This window comes from Oratosquilla oratoria, chromosome 24 (assembly GCF_046742065.1).
Source record: "Oratosquilla oratoria isolate Oo_2021 chromosome 24, ASM4674206v1, whole genome shotgun sequence".
Lineage (NCBI taxonomy): Eukaryota > Metazoa > Arthropoda > Malacostraca > Stomatopoda > Squillidae > Oratosquilla > Oratosquilla oratoria.
In genome coordinates, this window is record NC_134800.1 from 18,435,496 (window position 1) to 18,452,109 (window position 16,614).

Consider the following 16,614-nt stretch of genomic DNA (forward strand, 5'->3'; position numbering starts at 1 on the left):
TTACTAAACAATTCTTGTTAGGGGGACGCACCCAATGAGTTCAATCCAGTAACTTAACACTGGACGGCTATGAACGATGAGAATTCTGTAAAGAAGTTTGTATCTTTAAATAATTTGATTCAGTTATTTGTAATATAATATAATAAACAAGAAAAAAGTAAATACGATGTACTTTTCTATATAAATATTAAATATTCAAGTTATATGATTCTCAACTGTGCTGTTGCTATATGATTGATCTAATGCACGATTTTCGGGATTTTCTGAGGAAATAAATGGAAGAAAATTGAGTGATGTTAATATGAATGTATGGGAGTTAATTTAAACAAATTTGACTCAAGTTGCACACAAGCTTCAAAATATAATTCATTTAAATACAATTGATAATTCTTTTAATCACATAAAATCAACATATTTGGAGGGATGGGATTATAGGATTTGAGAACAACTCAACATTCACGTAAAAATAGTATAAGGGAGGCAGAAAAAATAGCAAATAAGTTTCACATTGATCATGACAAGTAAAACATGATATATGTATATATATATCCTTTAACTAATATTTGATTTACATATAATATAAAGTTCTGATGTATGTAAATAAATATAAGAAAATTAAATGATGACAATTGCCTGAATTATCCCCGCGTATATTTCGTAGCCATCCTTTCTCTAACAGCTCAATACCAGGCCCCCCTCTAGAGACCAGCCATATTTCTCAGCACCGGTCTGACCCGAGCTGAATAACTATAGATTCATGGCACTTTTGTGTTGACAGTTCAAATTTTAAAGGTGTGAATCAACAGCATAAGGCTGTAGATAACCATTGCACCTCAAGATCGTGTCGAGGAATGTTTTAGGTGAGTAAATATGAAGGGATTTCTAATGCAGTCTGGATACGGAGAGCCCTCATCGTAGTGTTGTTATTCTTGAGAAGCTAGGTAGGAGTAGTAGGTTCGATTGCCTGAATTTGGAACCATTCATACCCTCCCAAAAAGGTTTATTTTAGTTCGTACGGTAAATGACTCGATATATGAATACATGTGCGTGCCCAGGTGTATATAAGCCATTCATAGTATTAATGCAATTCATTGCCTTTGAAGAGACCCTGTCCAAGGTTGTGATTCACCCATTATAATTATTGTTCGGTCTTAGTTTAGCGACTGTAAGTGGAAACCTGCACATTCACACACTCTAGTTTTATAAAGGTTATGGGAACTTTCTGTGTGTAACAGATAATAGATGGAAAGGGAACCATGAGATTGGCGTTTTTTAATTCGTCTCGTATAAATTCAGGACATTGTAACTACTATGATTGTTTTGGGAAGAATTTCAAAATTGAAAATAGAATTTAGTCAACAATTCCAGCAGTAAAAAGTATTAAGGCCAGTTGGGATTTTGGGTAATATTACTAAGTACATGACAGCAGTAATAATGATGGAAATATTTTTCACCATTTAAGGTTAGATTTATGCACTTGGTGACCAGTAGAATGTGTGTGTGTGTGTGTGTGTGTATATATATATATGTATATATATATATATAAGAAAATGAGATCGCTATATATGCAAGCTCTCTGAAAATGTACAGGTATAAGGACTTAGGGTGGTATGAAAGGCATATACTAAATATAGGTATCTTACAAAGCGAGAAATACTTAGAATATTTGGGTGATAGGCAAGTATTATTCCAATATCACACAAACATATTTCACTTTTGTGTTTGCATTTCAAGGATTATTTTTTCCAAGGAATGGTTGGACAACCATGTTAAATATATGTACGTGTCTGCGCGATTCTGGAATTTTACCGATAGGCAACATGGTGAGTCTGAATTCCCAAGACTCCATCACAGGCAAGAAGACTGGGACAGGAAAAAGAGGCCATGAAATGTCTAGACTGCAAGCCGTAAATAAGTCTGAGCTGGAAAATTAAATTTGTGAATGAAAAAGGGACATTGATGGGTTTATTTTGGTCTCGACTGCTGGTTGACGGTAGTTGTTGATGGTTGTTGGTCTTTAGTACAATCCTTACCAGGGGAGAAAGGATCTCTTGGCTATGCTATTCTGTATCTTCATAAGCATTCTCCCAATTTTAGACCCAGTGCACTTGTGCGAATGCCCTTATCCCGCATTAAAACTACAAAGTTTCTACTAAGAAAACCCAAGTTTACTTTGACAAACTAGAGCAACGGTTCAGAAAAAAGCGAGCCTCATCCCACAAATATTAATACTGCTCACTCCAGATGACCATAAATCAAAAGAACACCCGACAGTGAAATTAAGTAGCCAAACCCTTTACTGGAAAAGAACCATAAAATTCTAGACCTGACGTAAGATACTAGTATGAATTTCAGACCTTATGTCAAAGATCAGACGGTGAAAATCAAAAAGGAAATGAACCTACTGAGATGCATTGATCCATTGTAAGCATGGACCTCAGACAATAGACGAAAACTAGTTACTGTCTTCAAACAGCTCATAACTACTGTCGACTATGCTTTTACAGCAAAATGAATGGGGGCGCCTCACAAAATATACAAAATAAAGTGTTGAGAGTAATAAGAGGATGCACCAAACCCACCCCCAAAAGGATGCTTGCACACACAAACTAAAATCCTTCTCATAAAATATTTTCTGAAAATGATTGGGACACTGTTCTATGCTTGAACCCTCAACACTATATACTCATCTTCTTAATCACACAAACATTGCTACGTAGTTGAAGTAATACCCCAGTAGCTTACAACTCAAATGTGTACAACAAACTACCGCCCATGCCTCTGAATATATTAGTTCAAAAACACATTTGCATCCAATCACAAAACAAGCTCTTCAAGACAAAGCATCAAACTTAATTTTTCAAAAAAATCACATTCAACAGAAGCGAGTCACATTGACATGCATTCAGGACACAGTTGAACTCATAGTATAAATACAGAATAGGCCTGTTCACAGAATCAAAATGTCTGGGATGCAACCACCACATATAAAACCCCACATTTTGCAATGCCCTATGCAAAAAAAAAAATCACTAGACAACAACACAGTACCTTTTCACATTGTGACCAATGGGCCTGTCTGGTGGCTGTCTCTGGTTACCCAGAAGCAATGGTTCTCTTGTAAGGGACCTGATTGATTGGTAGTAGTAGTTGTTGTTGTTGTCGTCGCTCCCTAGACTGTCCGAGCAGTCCCGTCTCCCCAAGGAATGCCACAGCCGAAACTTGGTTTTCCCACAAATCCTTTATAGAGTGTATGTTGTGTTGTTTGCGTGCATGATTGTGTATAATGCAGTCTTCCATTATGTGTTGTATGGTATGGGGTGAAGTGTTACATCTTGGGCAGCTGTTCACAATGCGGTCATCCAGCCTCTTCTGGTAGCTTAGAAGTGCTGGGTTGTTGCCGCACTGCAGTCTGGCCAGGTGGACTCTGTCCTTTCGTGGGAGAGAGGATTCAGAAGGGTGGATATCAGGGGGGTCTGGCATGCAGCAGTGTGTTGTCTTTCAGTGCGTTAATGGAGCGGTAGTAGTAGTAGTAGTAGTTGTTGCTTCACATTTCACCGAGTCCTAAATCTGCAGTCTCTGGATAATACTGTGACGTGGACACATATGGTGGTACTATGACTACTAATTCTGTGATCTGAGTTTGAGTCTCATCCAGGGTGAAATATCAGCATTGGTGCACTGTGAGCTGGCATTCCAACACTGCTGGGCAAGGAGTTGAGGATGTGTGTTTGTAAGGCCACAACATTACCCATAGATTGGGGCATATATGAGCTCTGAGCTCAGATCTGGGAGGGTAATAGCTGTCAGTCATGAGTCCAACACATTATCCAATAACATAGTGAATCACATAACACAACTCCTTGCCCAGCAGAGTTGGTGCCAGGTTGCAGTTCAGCAATGCAGACATTTCAGACCTGAGTGAGACTTGAACACAGATTCCTGAACTAGCTGTCAAGCATGGTACCACAACACCATCAAGCTGTGTTTGTGTGTGTGTTATTGATACATGTATATGTGTTTATATCAGTGATTTGCACCAAGAAAAAAACTTGTTCATATGGAGAATTTTTTTAACAAGTACTATTGTAATTGTAATGTTTAAATTTCTGAAATGTACAAGAAAGTACTACTGAATTCATCTATTAATTTCAAAATACTTTGGCTAAACATTGGTTTAGAATTTGCCTGGGGGAATGATGTTGAATGGATGATTAGGTATGAGGTTCATTTTTGTGCTACAATGACAAATGGGTGGTTTGGTTGAAAATATACTTCAGTAAGATGAAGTGGACTTAGCTGATTGAATGCAGTAATTGCCCAGAGTTTTATTGACTGTAAACTAACAGCCCCACAGTGGATGCTAAGCCTTTTCTTCAATCTAAAATTCTTTGGAATGTTGTTCTATATGGTATTAGTGTGGTGGGTCTGTCAGGAAGAAGAGGATAGGAGTAGTCAGTATTGGTCAGAAATTGTGTGAAATGAGGCAGGGGGATATTACATTTGAAGGATATTTTGGGTCCCTAAACCAAATACCAACTCTTAAGGGCTATATTTCCAAATATGGGGGAGCTGGGAGATGCTTCTATCTTGGAGGACAATCATGGAGGTTGCCAAGTCCAAAGGAAAACACCTACCCCCATTCACCACCTTTTCTTCCCTCTCATCTTAGCTTCTCATGGATAATGTAATACAAGATACACAATTATAATTGTAATTATTATAATTGTAATTATTATAATTATTTAATTTCATTCTGGTAATTCTTGATGCTGCCTCATTTCATACATATACCAAAGGCTTTTTCCCCCTTACAAGGGAGGTAGCCACAAATTTCAATGACAATAAACCAGCAGCTCCTCTTTGGCTGGCAAGATTCCTTGGGCCCTCCTGTTGATCTCCCTGGGAATAAACTTCGGACTCTTGTCTGTGTTGTATTAGTGTGGGACTGTTCCTCTTGCCAGCTGAAAATGGTAGGAGGAAGTAAACGGTTCCTAGAGGTCAACTCTCCATATGTGAAAAGGTGGAAGAAATAGTGTAAATTGACAAGGGATTATGAGTCAAATCCGAAAAGCAAGTGTCGGCCTCTTAGCCTAGGGTACACCTTTAGGTGGGGTTGAGGGGGTTGATGGGCAGCAAATGTGATTCTCTTTACCGTCCATCTTCGTGGAGCATATGCAGGTACCAATCATTGGTCCCAGACTATTACAAGGAGGAGGGTCCCAAAAGGGGTTCCCATTTATTATAATTTTTTTTTATTAATTTTAATTTTGTATTTGATAGAATTATGCAAGTTGGTTAGGTTTTAGGTCTCTTGTAATAGAATTATATTGAATGGTTGATTAGGTTGGAAAAAATTTTAATGAAATGATGCCAAATGTTTAATCGAGTTGGAAATTACTCAGATGGGGTGGAACAAGATTATATTTGGCTACTACAGCTTTGGTGTGCATCCACATCAATGATCGGTTCAGTTTTTATAAGTTTCTGGTAACAGCTGGTGTCTCTATGGTTAACACGTGCTTTTTCTTTATCCTAGCATGCTTTATAGCACCATTTGCACTGCCTATAGATTGTAATTAATTGCAAATTGCTGCTTTGAACACATGAATTTACTTCCAGTTAAACAGGATTGAAAGAAGTATATTTTTAGTACTTTTTGGGATTCCTGTAAAATTTATATTAATTAGATGTTTTCATCACAAATTTTTAGTGATTAATTACAGTATTGGGATTCTCTAGAGGTCATTTATAATGTAGAATTTTATTCCTCTTTAGTTTTCTTTCTCTGCTATAGACTTAATGTACATTTTTTGTGTGACAAATAGATGGGTATCAATAATTTCTATAACTTTATTTCAGTGTTTAGAATTACTCTCATCTTTGGTGAACTGTGTAGAGTAATTTCTTATTATTTGTGGAACATGCATTTTGATTTTTGTTTGGGAAAAAAACACTTATTACCTTAGTAAACATAGTTTTGAAATTGGTTTAAATTTTTAGAAATTATGTAAGGAGTGCTTACTAAAGCTGTCATCTCTTATTGCTTTAGCGTCAAGGCTCATATATGAAGACCTTATGACAACATCTGCGTAAAGGTACGTTTGCCACTCCAGCTGCTTGTGATGCTGCTGTGATTGGTTGATCAACTAATGGTGCACCTCTCTGCATTAGTCCTTGGCACAGATTAAAGATTTAGAGTAAACCATGATTAATGGAATAGAAATAAAGCTTTCATGATTTAGTAATCGTGGATACTATATCCAAGTTAAAAGGATTATGTAGACAGGAAAATGGCACATGTTTGGTTCTGGCAGTTGAAGCTCGTATTTGAGATGCAAACGTGAAAATGAGTATATTGCTTGTAGTTTTCTCATATTAGACTAACATTATTGCTAATGACCACATTGCAGTGGTGGGAAGGACCAGTGATGGATACCAGAACATTATGGTCCTGCCACCTGTCTTCAAAACTCCTCAACACACTTGCCACCTGGAAGTGTGGCCCTAAGTGGCTGATGCTGTCTCCAGATTTGACCCGAGATCTCTGTTAACTTCAGTTGTTCTTCCACATTTTCTCAGAGGGAGCTGACAGCTTACAACTGCTTCCCTCGTAATACTGGTGATATGGGAACAGTTTCACACAAATATTACATAGACAACAGTCCATTGTTTCTTCTCCGAGATCCATAGAAGAGCCTGGGGGCTGTTACCACGTGCTATTAGGCTATGGGATTCTAGTCAGTGAAACTTGGCAATGATTATCATTACAGTGGTAGGATTTTGCAAAGAATACATATTGTGTGAATATATATTTGTTGGAAATATAGATACAAGTACAGTTGCAAATGGGTATCATTGAAAAGTAAAGTACTAAACTTAGTTTATAGTATGGTAGCTTTAAAAAATTGAAGGTGATGTGTTGAGGGAATTTAGGAAATCATAGTTTGCAGAAAAGATAGAATATTTGTGAAGGGTTTGTAAGCGTTGAAGTAGTTTAATTGTAAACAAAACACTTGTTCTGGTTTGGCATAATGTAGTGTAACCATATCATTTGGAGCATATTGCCTTTTGAGTTGAGGTTCATTGATAACATGGATGAAATAGAGCTCTTTAATCATAGAAAATTTAATGCTGTTGGATTTTATTTTGAATTAAGATATTTACAATTTTGCATTAATATCCTGAATTTTCAAAGACTTGGTTATGTTAACTTGGGATCAAGTATTGCAAAATATTGGCTGATATTTTCCAAAATTCTAACCTACCATTGATGATAATGATCAAACATGGCATAGTGGTCATGATTTTCATACATAATATAGAATTGGTAGTAGTTGGGGAGGTTAAAACGGTGATTAGGGAAAGAGTTACCACAGTAGTCAGTGTACAACAGAAAAGGTATGATGTAGGAATAGTACTATATGGAGCAGAAACATGGAACGTAAGAGAGGTAGAGTTTAAATGTGTTTGAGATGAAATGCTTGAAGTATGGTAGAGCAGAAACATGGAACGTAAGAGAGGTAGAGTTTAAATGCGTTTGAGATGAAATGCTTGAAGTATGGTAGAGGTTACTAGGCAGGATAAAGTGAGAAAAGAGGAGAGTGGGGATGAAAAGGGAGTTGGGAGATATGGTTGATGAAAGAGTATTGGGATGGTTTGGACTTATGGAAAGAATGAATGAAGAATGATTAGTAAAAGGTGTGGAAGGCAGAGGTGGAGGGAGTGAACATGAGAGGGGTGACCAAGGATGAGATGGATGAATGGGGTAAAAGGGGCACTGGGAAAGAGGTGTAATATCTGTTGAGGAAGGGAGAAGACAGAAGATAGGTATGAGTGGAGAATGGTTGTGTATAGATGATGCGGTGATGCATGGAAGGGAGTGGATTGGGGAGGGTGAGGGAGTCTGTATGAATGATATTTTGATGCAGCCCGGAGGGATTTCTCCCCTTTCCCTCTTTTTTGCTCGAGGGGATGGAGAGAGAGAGGGCGGGGGGGGTTGCAGATTTAATGAAGCGCCTTTGCTTTGGATGTGCTGTCTTGCTACATTGCTTCTGACCGTGCGCATTGGGCGAGATGCAGGGATGACCAAGAAAAGAGGAAGGGAGGGGTAGTGAATAGGAGTGGATATGGAGATGAAATGAGTGGGAGTGGATTTATGCCTTTAACTTTAGGTACCTCCCTTGTAAGTTGGAAAAAGCCATTGATATATGTAAATACATCAAAATAAAAAATAATAGCTAGTACTGTATAGGTTGTAAGTTTAGGAATTCTTAGTAAAGATGAAAATAATAGTACATTTGAAAGGCTACACTGAGACATGTTAAAAAACTGAGAATAATTGCAGGAAATAGTTTAGTTCAAATATCATGAATGAACGTTGCAGTCTGGCAACGAAAGAAAGTAAATACACGAGTTAGCGAAAACCAAGAGAAGTCGCTTTTTAGGTTAGGGACTAAAGACAGATTGAAGAACTTACATCAGGTTGTGTTTTACACTAGAGTGGTTGTGTGAGGTAACATTTCAAAGTTTTTTCATTATCCATTGAGTGATTTTTGTACATAGTTCTGAGGATGTACCAAACTGTCATGGTTCATTGATATGAGTGTTAAGAACAAGTGTAGCTCTCAGTAGTTCTAGAAGAATGTTCATGCATAGAGTAGAAGATTACACTAATTTGTATTATGCCAGTCACTAAAGTAGTAAGAAATCTAAGCAAAATTGAAAAATTTTGATATTTGGAAATTGCCAAGGATGTTGTTAGTTTGAATTGTAAGTTTGTAAATGTTCACCATTCATAGTCCAGTACCACTTTTTCAGTATTAGTATTGCACTAACCTTTTGAGTGATTACCTGGATTTTGTGTGTTTGGTGATAATCTTTAGCCATGAAATAACCAGTTCTAATTGATTGCTTATTTGAAATGAGCTTGGTTAATATTTTTGATCTGTATAACACATTGTATACAATTTTAAATGCTATTATTAAGCACCAGGAGCAGTTATGCAAAAGTTACTTCTGATGGGAAAGTAGTGGCAAGATTTTAAGTGTTAGATTGTTAAAACTTTGTCAGACTTGTCAAGTTTTAAAACATGTATAAATACTACTGATGACCCACTTTCGGAGAAGAATAAGCGAAGATGTAGAGATCTGTATATTTCGATCACTTACTGTGATCCTCTTCGGCAGATATAAGTTACAAAGTACAGAACAATGTGTATTTATAGTAAAGCAGTGAGGTAACATGTGGGGACGAGGCTCAGGTCAACACGCCCGGCACGCATGCTCGCATCTTGGTGGCTCAGGTCACATGACCGGCGTTGCATGGGCCTTGGTGATTTTTTTCCACCGTTAATGTTGATGGTAACATTTTATTTATGGCAAAAGAAGAAATACAGTCTGGTGACCATTGACCATGGGAAATGTTATAATTTGGGAAATTATTTATTAAGGAGGATTCTACTATTTTTCTTCTGAAACTACATTTGGATTTATAAATTATTTCAGCATCGTCCCAATTTATTCGGTGATTTTTATTGGCGACGTGCTGAAATACTGCGGAATTTTCCTGTCCGTATTTAACAGAGTTCTTGTGCTCCTTAACCCTGGTATTGAGATCTCGACCCGTCTGTCCCCAATATACATCTTTGCAATCTAAACAAGGTAATTTATAAACTCCAGGAGTTGTATTACTCTTGGATCTATGATGTATATTGACAACTTTACTGAACAAATTATTAGGATAATGGAAGATAAAATTTACCTTTTCCTTTGGTAACATGTGAGACAATTCATGGATTGATTTGTTAAAAGGCAATTTTATGCTTCTATTATCCCAATGATGATTCATGGCGGAATGGGAATCTGTTTTGTGAAAACTAATTTTGGCCTTGCTAAGAGCTTTTTGTAAAAACCACGGCGGGTATCCTAATTTTGTTAGTTGATTTTTCACTGAATTTAGTTCCAAATCTAAGTATTGGGAGCTACAAATTCTCAAAGCCCGTAAGAATAGGCCTGAAGCTACACTATATTTTATTTTGTCAGGATGGTGGCTAAAGAAATGTAGGTAGCTCCCTGTGTGGCTGGGCTTCCTATAAACTGTGAAGGACAGTGACTCCGCATTTCTTATTATTAAAATATCAAGAAAAGGTAATTTGTGATCTAATTCCCATTCCACCTTGAATTTAATATTGTTCGTTAGGCGATTGAGCTGGTTGTGAAATTCTTGGAATGATCCCCATTCATCATCCCAAACCGTAAAGATATCATCTACATATCTATGCCAAAACATGGCGGGTGGTTTAATTTCCGGTAATAGCACTGATTCAAGATATTCCATATATAAGTTGGCTAGAACTGGCGAGAGATTAGAGCCCATGGAACATGATGAATGGGGATCATTCCAAGAATTTCACAACCAACTCAATCACCTAACCAACAATATTAAATTCAAGGTGGCATGGGAATTAGAACACAAATTACCTTTTCTAGATATTTTAATAATAATAAATGCGGAGTCACTGTCCTTCACAGTTTATAGGAAGCCCACCCACACAGGGAGCTACCTACATTTCTTTAGCCACCATCCTGACAAAATAAAATATAGTGTAGCTTCAGGCCTATTCTTACGGGCTTTGAGAATTTGTAGCTCCCAATACTTAGATTTGGAACTAAATTCAGTGAAAAATCAACTAACAAAATTAGGATACCCGCCGTGGTTTTTACAAAAAGCTCTTAGCAAGGCCAAAATTAGTTTTCACAAAACAGATTCCCATTCCGCCATGAATCATCATTGGGATAATAGAAGCATAAAATTGCCTTTTAACAAATCAATCCATGAATTGTCTCACATGTTACCAAAGGAAAAGGTAAATTTTATCTTCCATTATCCTAATAATTTGTTCAGTAAAGTTGTCAATATACATCATAGATCCAAGAGTAATACAACTCCTGGAGTTTATAAATTACCTTGTTTAGATTGCAAAGATGTATATTGGGGACAGACGGGTCGAGATCTCAATACCAGGGTTAAGGAGCACAAGAACTCTGTTAAATACGGACAGGAAAATTCCGCAGTATTTCAGCACGTCGCCAATAAAAATCACCGAATAAATTGGGACGATGCTGAAATAATTTATAAATCCAAATGTAGTTTCAGAAGAAAAATAGTAGAATCCTCCTTAATAAATAATTTCCCAAATTATAACATTTCCCATGGTCAATGGTCACCAGACTGTATTTCTTCTTTTGCCATAAATAAAATGTTACCATCAACATTAACGGTGGAAAAAAATCACCAAGGCCCATGCAACGCCGGTCATGTGACCTGAGCCACCAAGATGCGAGCATGCGTGCCGGGCGTGTTGACCTGAGCCTCGTCCCCACATGTTACCTCACTGCTTTACTATAAATACACATTGTTCTGTACTTTGTAACTTATATCTGCCGAAGAGGATCACAGTAAGTGATCGAAATATACAGATCTCTACATCTTCGCTTATTCTTCTCCGAAAGTGGGTCATCAGTATTATTTTACATATGTGCTACGACATATCTTTGTTATGTATAAATATGGCACAGTTTTAGGATGGCCAGGCTGCATGTTTTCACTGTAGTTGTAATTTAGGAGACACATTGAGGATGTCAATTGTACCATATTTTTCATCAAATATACGCACTTTTGTTTCAAATGGAGAAATTTTTCTTTTCAAATTACTGATTATTTATCCACGTGTAACTTACAATGGTCTTTGCACAAATGGAATGTAAAAAAAGAATGTATGAGGGGAGAGTGCTAGAGAACTGGAGGAGTCCCCATATAGTTCTGCTTTACAAAGGAAAAAGGGACAAATGTGATTGTAGTAGTTTTAGAGGGATCAGTTTGTGTATTTAAAAAAGCATATGGAAGGGTTTTGATTAAGATTAGAGAAACGTGGAATAATTGGGGAGGAGCAGTGTGGGTTTAGAAGAGGTAGAGGTTATGTGGAATAGATTTTTGTGAAAAGGCAGATTTGTGAAGTTTTGGCCAAAGGTAAGGATGTATTTGGGCCTTTATGGGTTAGCGAAGGCTTATGCCAGGATAGATAAAGCACTGTGGGAGGAATTGCAGATGTACGGGATTAGGAGAAAGCTGTTAAGGGACGTCCAGTGTTTTTACAATAGCAAAGCTTGTGTTAGGAACAAAAATTGAGCTAGTGGTTTGAGGCTGTGTCATGGATGTTGTGTCACCATGGCAGTTCAATGTGTACATGGATGAAGTGGTACAAGGTGTAAAAGTGAATGTAATGGGCAGGGGATTAGAGGTAGTGGAGAGAAGTGGGAGGTGAGCAAGTTGTTTGTGGATGACACTGCACATGCAGGATCAGAGGAGGGATTGAGGCAGTTATAGAGTTTGGGAAGGTATGCGATAGGAGAAAGTTGAAGGTAAATATGGGTAAAAGTATGGTAATACATGTACAAGGATGAGGGTGGCAGCAAGTTGAAAGTAAGTCTTAAAGGAGAGATTTTGGGGGAAGTGGGTAGTATTAGATATTTTGGGTTGCATGTAGCAGGAAATGGAGTGGTGGTGGAGGTAAATTGGAGATTGAGAGAAGCAAGTAAATGTCTTGAAGGATTGAAAAAAATCCTGAGAAATAGGCATCTGGGAGTGGATGCAAATGAAAGATCATATGAAGGGGTGATTGTACCAATTGCATTGTATGGTACAGAGACTTGATATTTAAGAGTCAAAAAAGAAGTTTAAATGTGTTAGAAAAGTATGGTGGTGGTTATAAGGTTAGAGTGAGAACTGAAGAGAATAGTGGGGTGGACAGGGAGCTGTAAGATAGGGCTCATGAAAGATTATTGGGATGGTTTGATCACATGTAAAGAACGAAGATGAGCAAAAAATGTATGGAAAGCAGAGCTAGATGAAGTGAACTTGAGGATGATATAGATGGCGAAAGGGGATTGGGGCGAGTGGAGAATGGCTGTGTATGGATGATATTTTGTTACAGCCCAATGGGATTTCTCCCCATCATCTCTATTTTCTACATAAGGAGGGAGGGTTGCTGTGTAAATTAAGCAGTCCTGCTGTGGATGTACGGTCTTCTGCACTGCTTCTGAACCAGGTAGTGGGCCAGAGAGAGGGATGACCCTTCATCCAGGAGGAGAGTGAGGTGGTGGATGGGGGTGTGTGTGTGCCTTGACTGGCTACCTCCCTTATTAGGGGGAAGGCACCCTAGGTATATAGACATATGAATTGAATGTACATAGCTTATATATGAACATACTTAAGAAGTAAAATGCACACACACATTTTTAGAGAAATGTATCAGATGAGATATTTTCTTGCTTTGCTGTATTTTTTTTTTATTTCTTTACTTGTTTTCTTTCTTCTAATTTGGTTTCCTGGTTTTAGTAATATACTGTAATGCAATTTTTTTGTGTGTAGAAACCAGGCATTTTTCAATTCCTTTGACCCTGGAAATGTAGTGTAAACTACAGTACAGTAGTTCTTAGGTTAATTGAATTTTAGAACAAGTTATTAGATATTTTCTTATTTATAAGGGAACGTAAGTATTTTGGTATGATGGATTATTCTAAAAACTGGTTTGTATTGACATATTCCCAGTAGGTTTCTTTTTCATTAAGATAGGTGGTAGAGTTGGTTTGATTTGTTTGTTTGTTTATTTTTATTCATTTTATTTTTTAAATGTGTACTATTAATATTAAAGATTATAACTTTATTCATGATTGTTACAGGCTTGGTTGGGTGTGGGCGTAACTTGTATCGTGGGCTTCACAAAATGCCTCTAGCCAGCCGGGCCCGAGTGTATGCTGATGTCAACTCCCACAGACCACATGATTACTGGGATTATGAATCTCACGTCATAGAATGGGGGTAAGTTGATCTATTATATTTATTATATAGTGAATGAAGTTTATGTTGGTGGATTCAGAAATAAAGGAAATCTATATTGTTTGCACATTTTATAGAATTTACACTGGAGCAAGTATTTTGTGATGTTTAAATTTAATTTCGTGATAAAGAGATGTGAGTTGGTTCCCCTGAGGTTGATGATTGTGTAGAATGTTGGACAATTGGGATAGTTATAGTGCATTGGCTGGTGAGATTATTTATAGTGTGTCTAAGGGAAGGAAGTGTACCAGTGGATTGGAGTAGTATGGATAATTCCATTATATAAGGGGAAGGAGGACAAGTATGAATGTAGGAGTTTTAAGTGGGCCCAACACAATCAATATTATCGCACAATATTCTGAATGGTACAGAATTATTGCCCACTGGGATGACACCATCTGTCATTGGGTTGTGATTAAGGGTTATAGAGATCTGTCTTCTGTTCCAACCATCACCAATACTGTAGAATATGGAATATTACACAATAATATTGATCATGTAGGGTCCACTTTGGAGAACTCACTCTGTTAAAAGTAGTCATTAATTTGTATGTGAGGATGTTAGTGGAAGTAAATAGGAGGGGGAACAGGGAGTAGAGATGAGCAGTGCGGGTTTGGAAGAGAAAGAAGGTGCTTAAAAGGTAAGGATGTCTTTTTGGGTTTTCATGGGTATGGAGAAGGTATGTTGTAGAGTTGATAGGTGTTGTGGATGTATGGTAAAAGAGCAAGTCAGTTGAAGGCAGTCAAAAGTTTTTATAAGTAGTACAGTGTGTGAGGGTCTTGAATGGTGTTAATTTTGTGATGTAAAGGAGAGTATATGTCTGGGTTCTGTGATTTTGCCATGGTTCAGTGTGTATAATAATTGGGTGGTAAGGAAAGTAAATGTAAATTGCCATATGATGAATCAGTGGGGCAAACCATTTCTGGCTGTTGGGTCCTGTTATGGAGGTGTTAGGAGCTGCATTGCTGTTTATCCAAATGGTGTGGCTAGGAACAGAGATGACCCTTTATTAAGTTACAAAGATGGGATGAAAAGGTTTTGGATGGGTGTGGAATAGGTGTGGTGTGGGTGCATGGTTTGTCTTGGCTACCCCTCTTATAAAAAGGAAAAGGACCTTTAGTATGTATGTACGAGGAGAGATAAAAAAGTATGCAGAATACTGCCATTGTTTGAACTTGAGCAGGTGAGGACAAGAAAAGGCATGTTAGTATACATCACTGAGGCCTTAGCTCATTGTCAGTTAGTTGCCATCAGTTATGCAGTGACTGGTACAAGGTGAAGATTCTCCCAAAATAATTGCATTTGTGAACCATTGAAATTAGCCATTTTAACCATTTCGGTACAATGACACCTATGTGGGCCTCATGAAGCATGAGTGTACATAAAGATGCTGGCATCAGGGTCTCAATAATTTTACAAAGGATTACAAAGGCAGAGCATGCCAACAGGTGACCTTTTGGTCCATAACTAGGTCAGATGCAGAAAAGAAATTATAATAATGATAAATGAATAAAGAAAAATAAATAAAACTAATATAAATAATAATAAATAAAATAAATGCATAAGTATTGTTAGATGATAAACAAATAGGTAAATAGTAGATAATCAATTGACAGATGACTAATAATAAATGAAAATCAAGCAAATAATAAACAACAAATAATAAACAAAATAAATGGCAGGCATTTACAGCATCTTGCTTAGGTGTTTATCTAAATGAATCTTAAAGTTTCGTACTGAACTACATTGCACTGCCTCTGCAGGAAGTTTGTTCCATTCATTAACTCTACAGTTGGTGAAGTTGTTTCTACCCACTTTCATTTTTTTGTAGTTGTACATGAGTTACCCCCTGGAATCTATGAACTAGTTTGATCACATTTTGTGTTCATTATTATTGAGTAAAAGAGAACAAATAATACAGCAGCAACTTTATATTTTATAATGTGAGTAGTGTGATGAATGGTACATATGGCAGGCAATACTGTGCACGAGAATTTCACTCTTACTGAAGTGGTTAAAAAGAGTTAACATTCAATATTTGATGAAGCTCAAATAGAAGGGAGTGCCAAGTTATCGAGACTTTGCAGAGATGATGGTCATGATGATCCAAAGAAAAAGGCCATCTGCAAGTGGATTCACTGATTCTGGGAAGGCAGGAAAGACCTGAAAGGTGATCCTTGGATGGGAGACCAAGAACATTGAAAAATTATGAAATATTATTGAAGAAGACAGAAAAATAAGTCAAATAGCTTTAGGACAGGTAAAATGGTATGGCTCAGCAAAATAAAATTTGCATGAAGATCTAGGATATGGCAAGCTTTCTGCATGATGGGTCCCAGAAGCATTTTAAATGATTTTTCATTGACTATTCTGAGCAAAATTGAGGCTGATGAAGAGCAGTTTATAAGTCGAATTATTACAGGCTATGAAACCTGGATCTGAGAGTATGATCCTGTAAACTGCAGCCCAAACAATGGGTTTTGTGTAGATTATCTGAACCAGTCAAGCTCAAATCTGAAAAATTAATTCAGAAAGTGATGGCCACCTTGTTCAGGGATTCAGAAGGATGCTTATGGACTTCCTTGCAGAAAAAGAGCTGCTAAAGGACCTTACTATGCATGGGTTTTAAAGAAACTGAGGGTGGCATTGGAAAAAAAAAAAAAAATGCGAGGAAAGGTGTGTGGTGGAATCCTTTTTCACCATGACAAGGCACC

General features: G+C 37.3%; 1 protein-coding gene across 2 annotated transcripts in view; it reads left to right on the forward strand.

The window, feature by feature from the left end:
* Nucleotides 1-668: 668 nt before the first annotated feature.
* The window catches only part of CkIIalpha (casein kinase II subunit alpha), a 38,526-nt gene continuing 22,580 nt past the window's right edge, over nt 669-16,614 (forward strand). The window contains exons 1-3 of one of the 2 annotated variants that reach the window (XM_076207776.1): nt 672-860; nt 6,053-6,098; nt 13,744-13,882. In XM_076207776.1, coding sequence (XP_076063891.1) covers nt 13,788-13,882 — 95 coding nt within the window. In that variant the 5' untranslated portion in view covers nt 672-860; nt 6,053-6,098; nt 13,744-13,787. Of the gene's footprint in view, nt 861-6,052; nt 6,099-13,743; nt 13,883-16,614 lie in introns of both variants that reach the window. The other variant, XM_076207775.1, reaches the window with a different exon arrangement.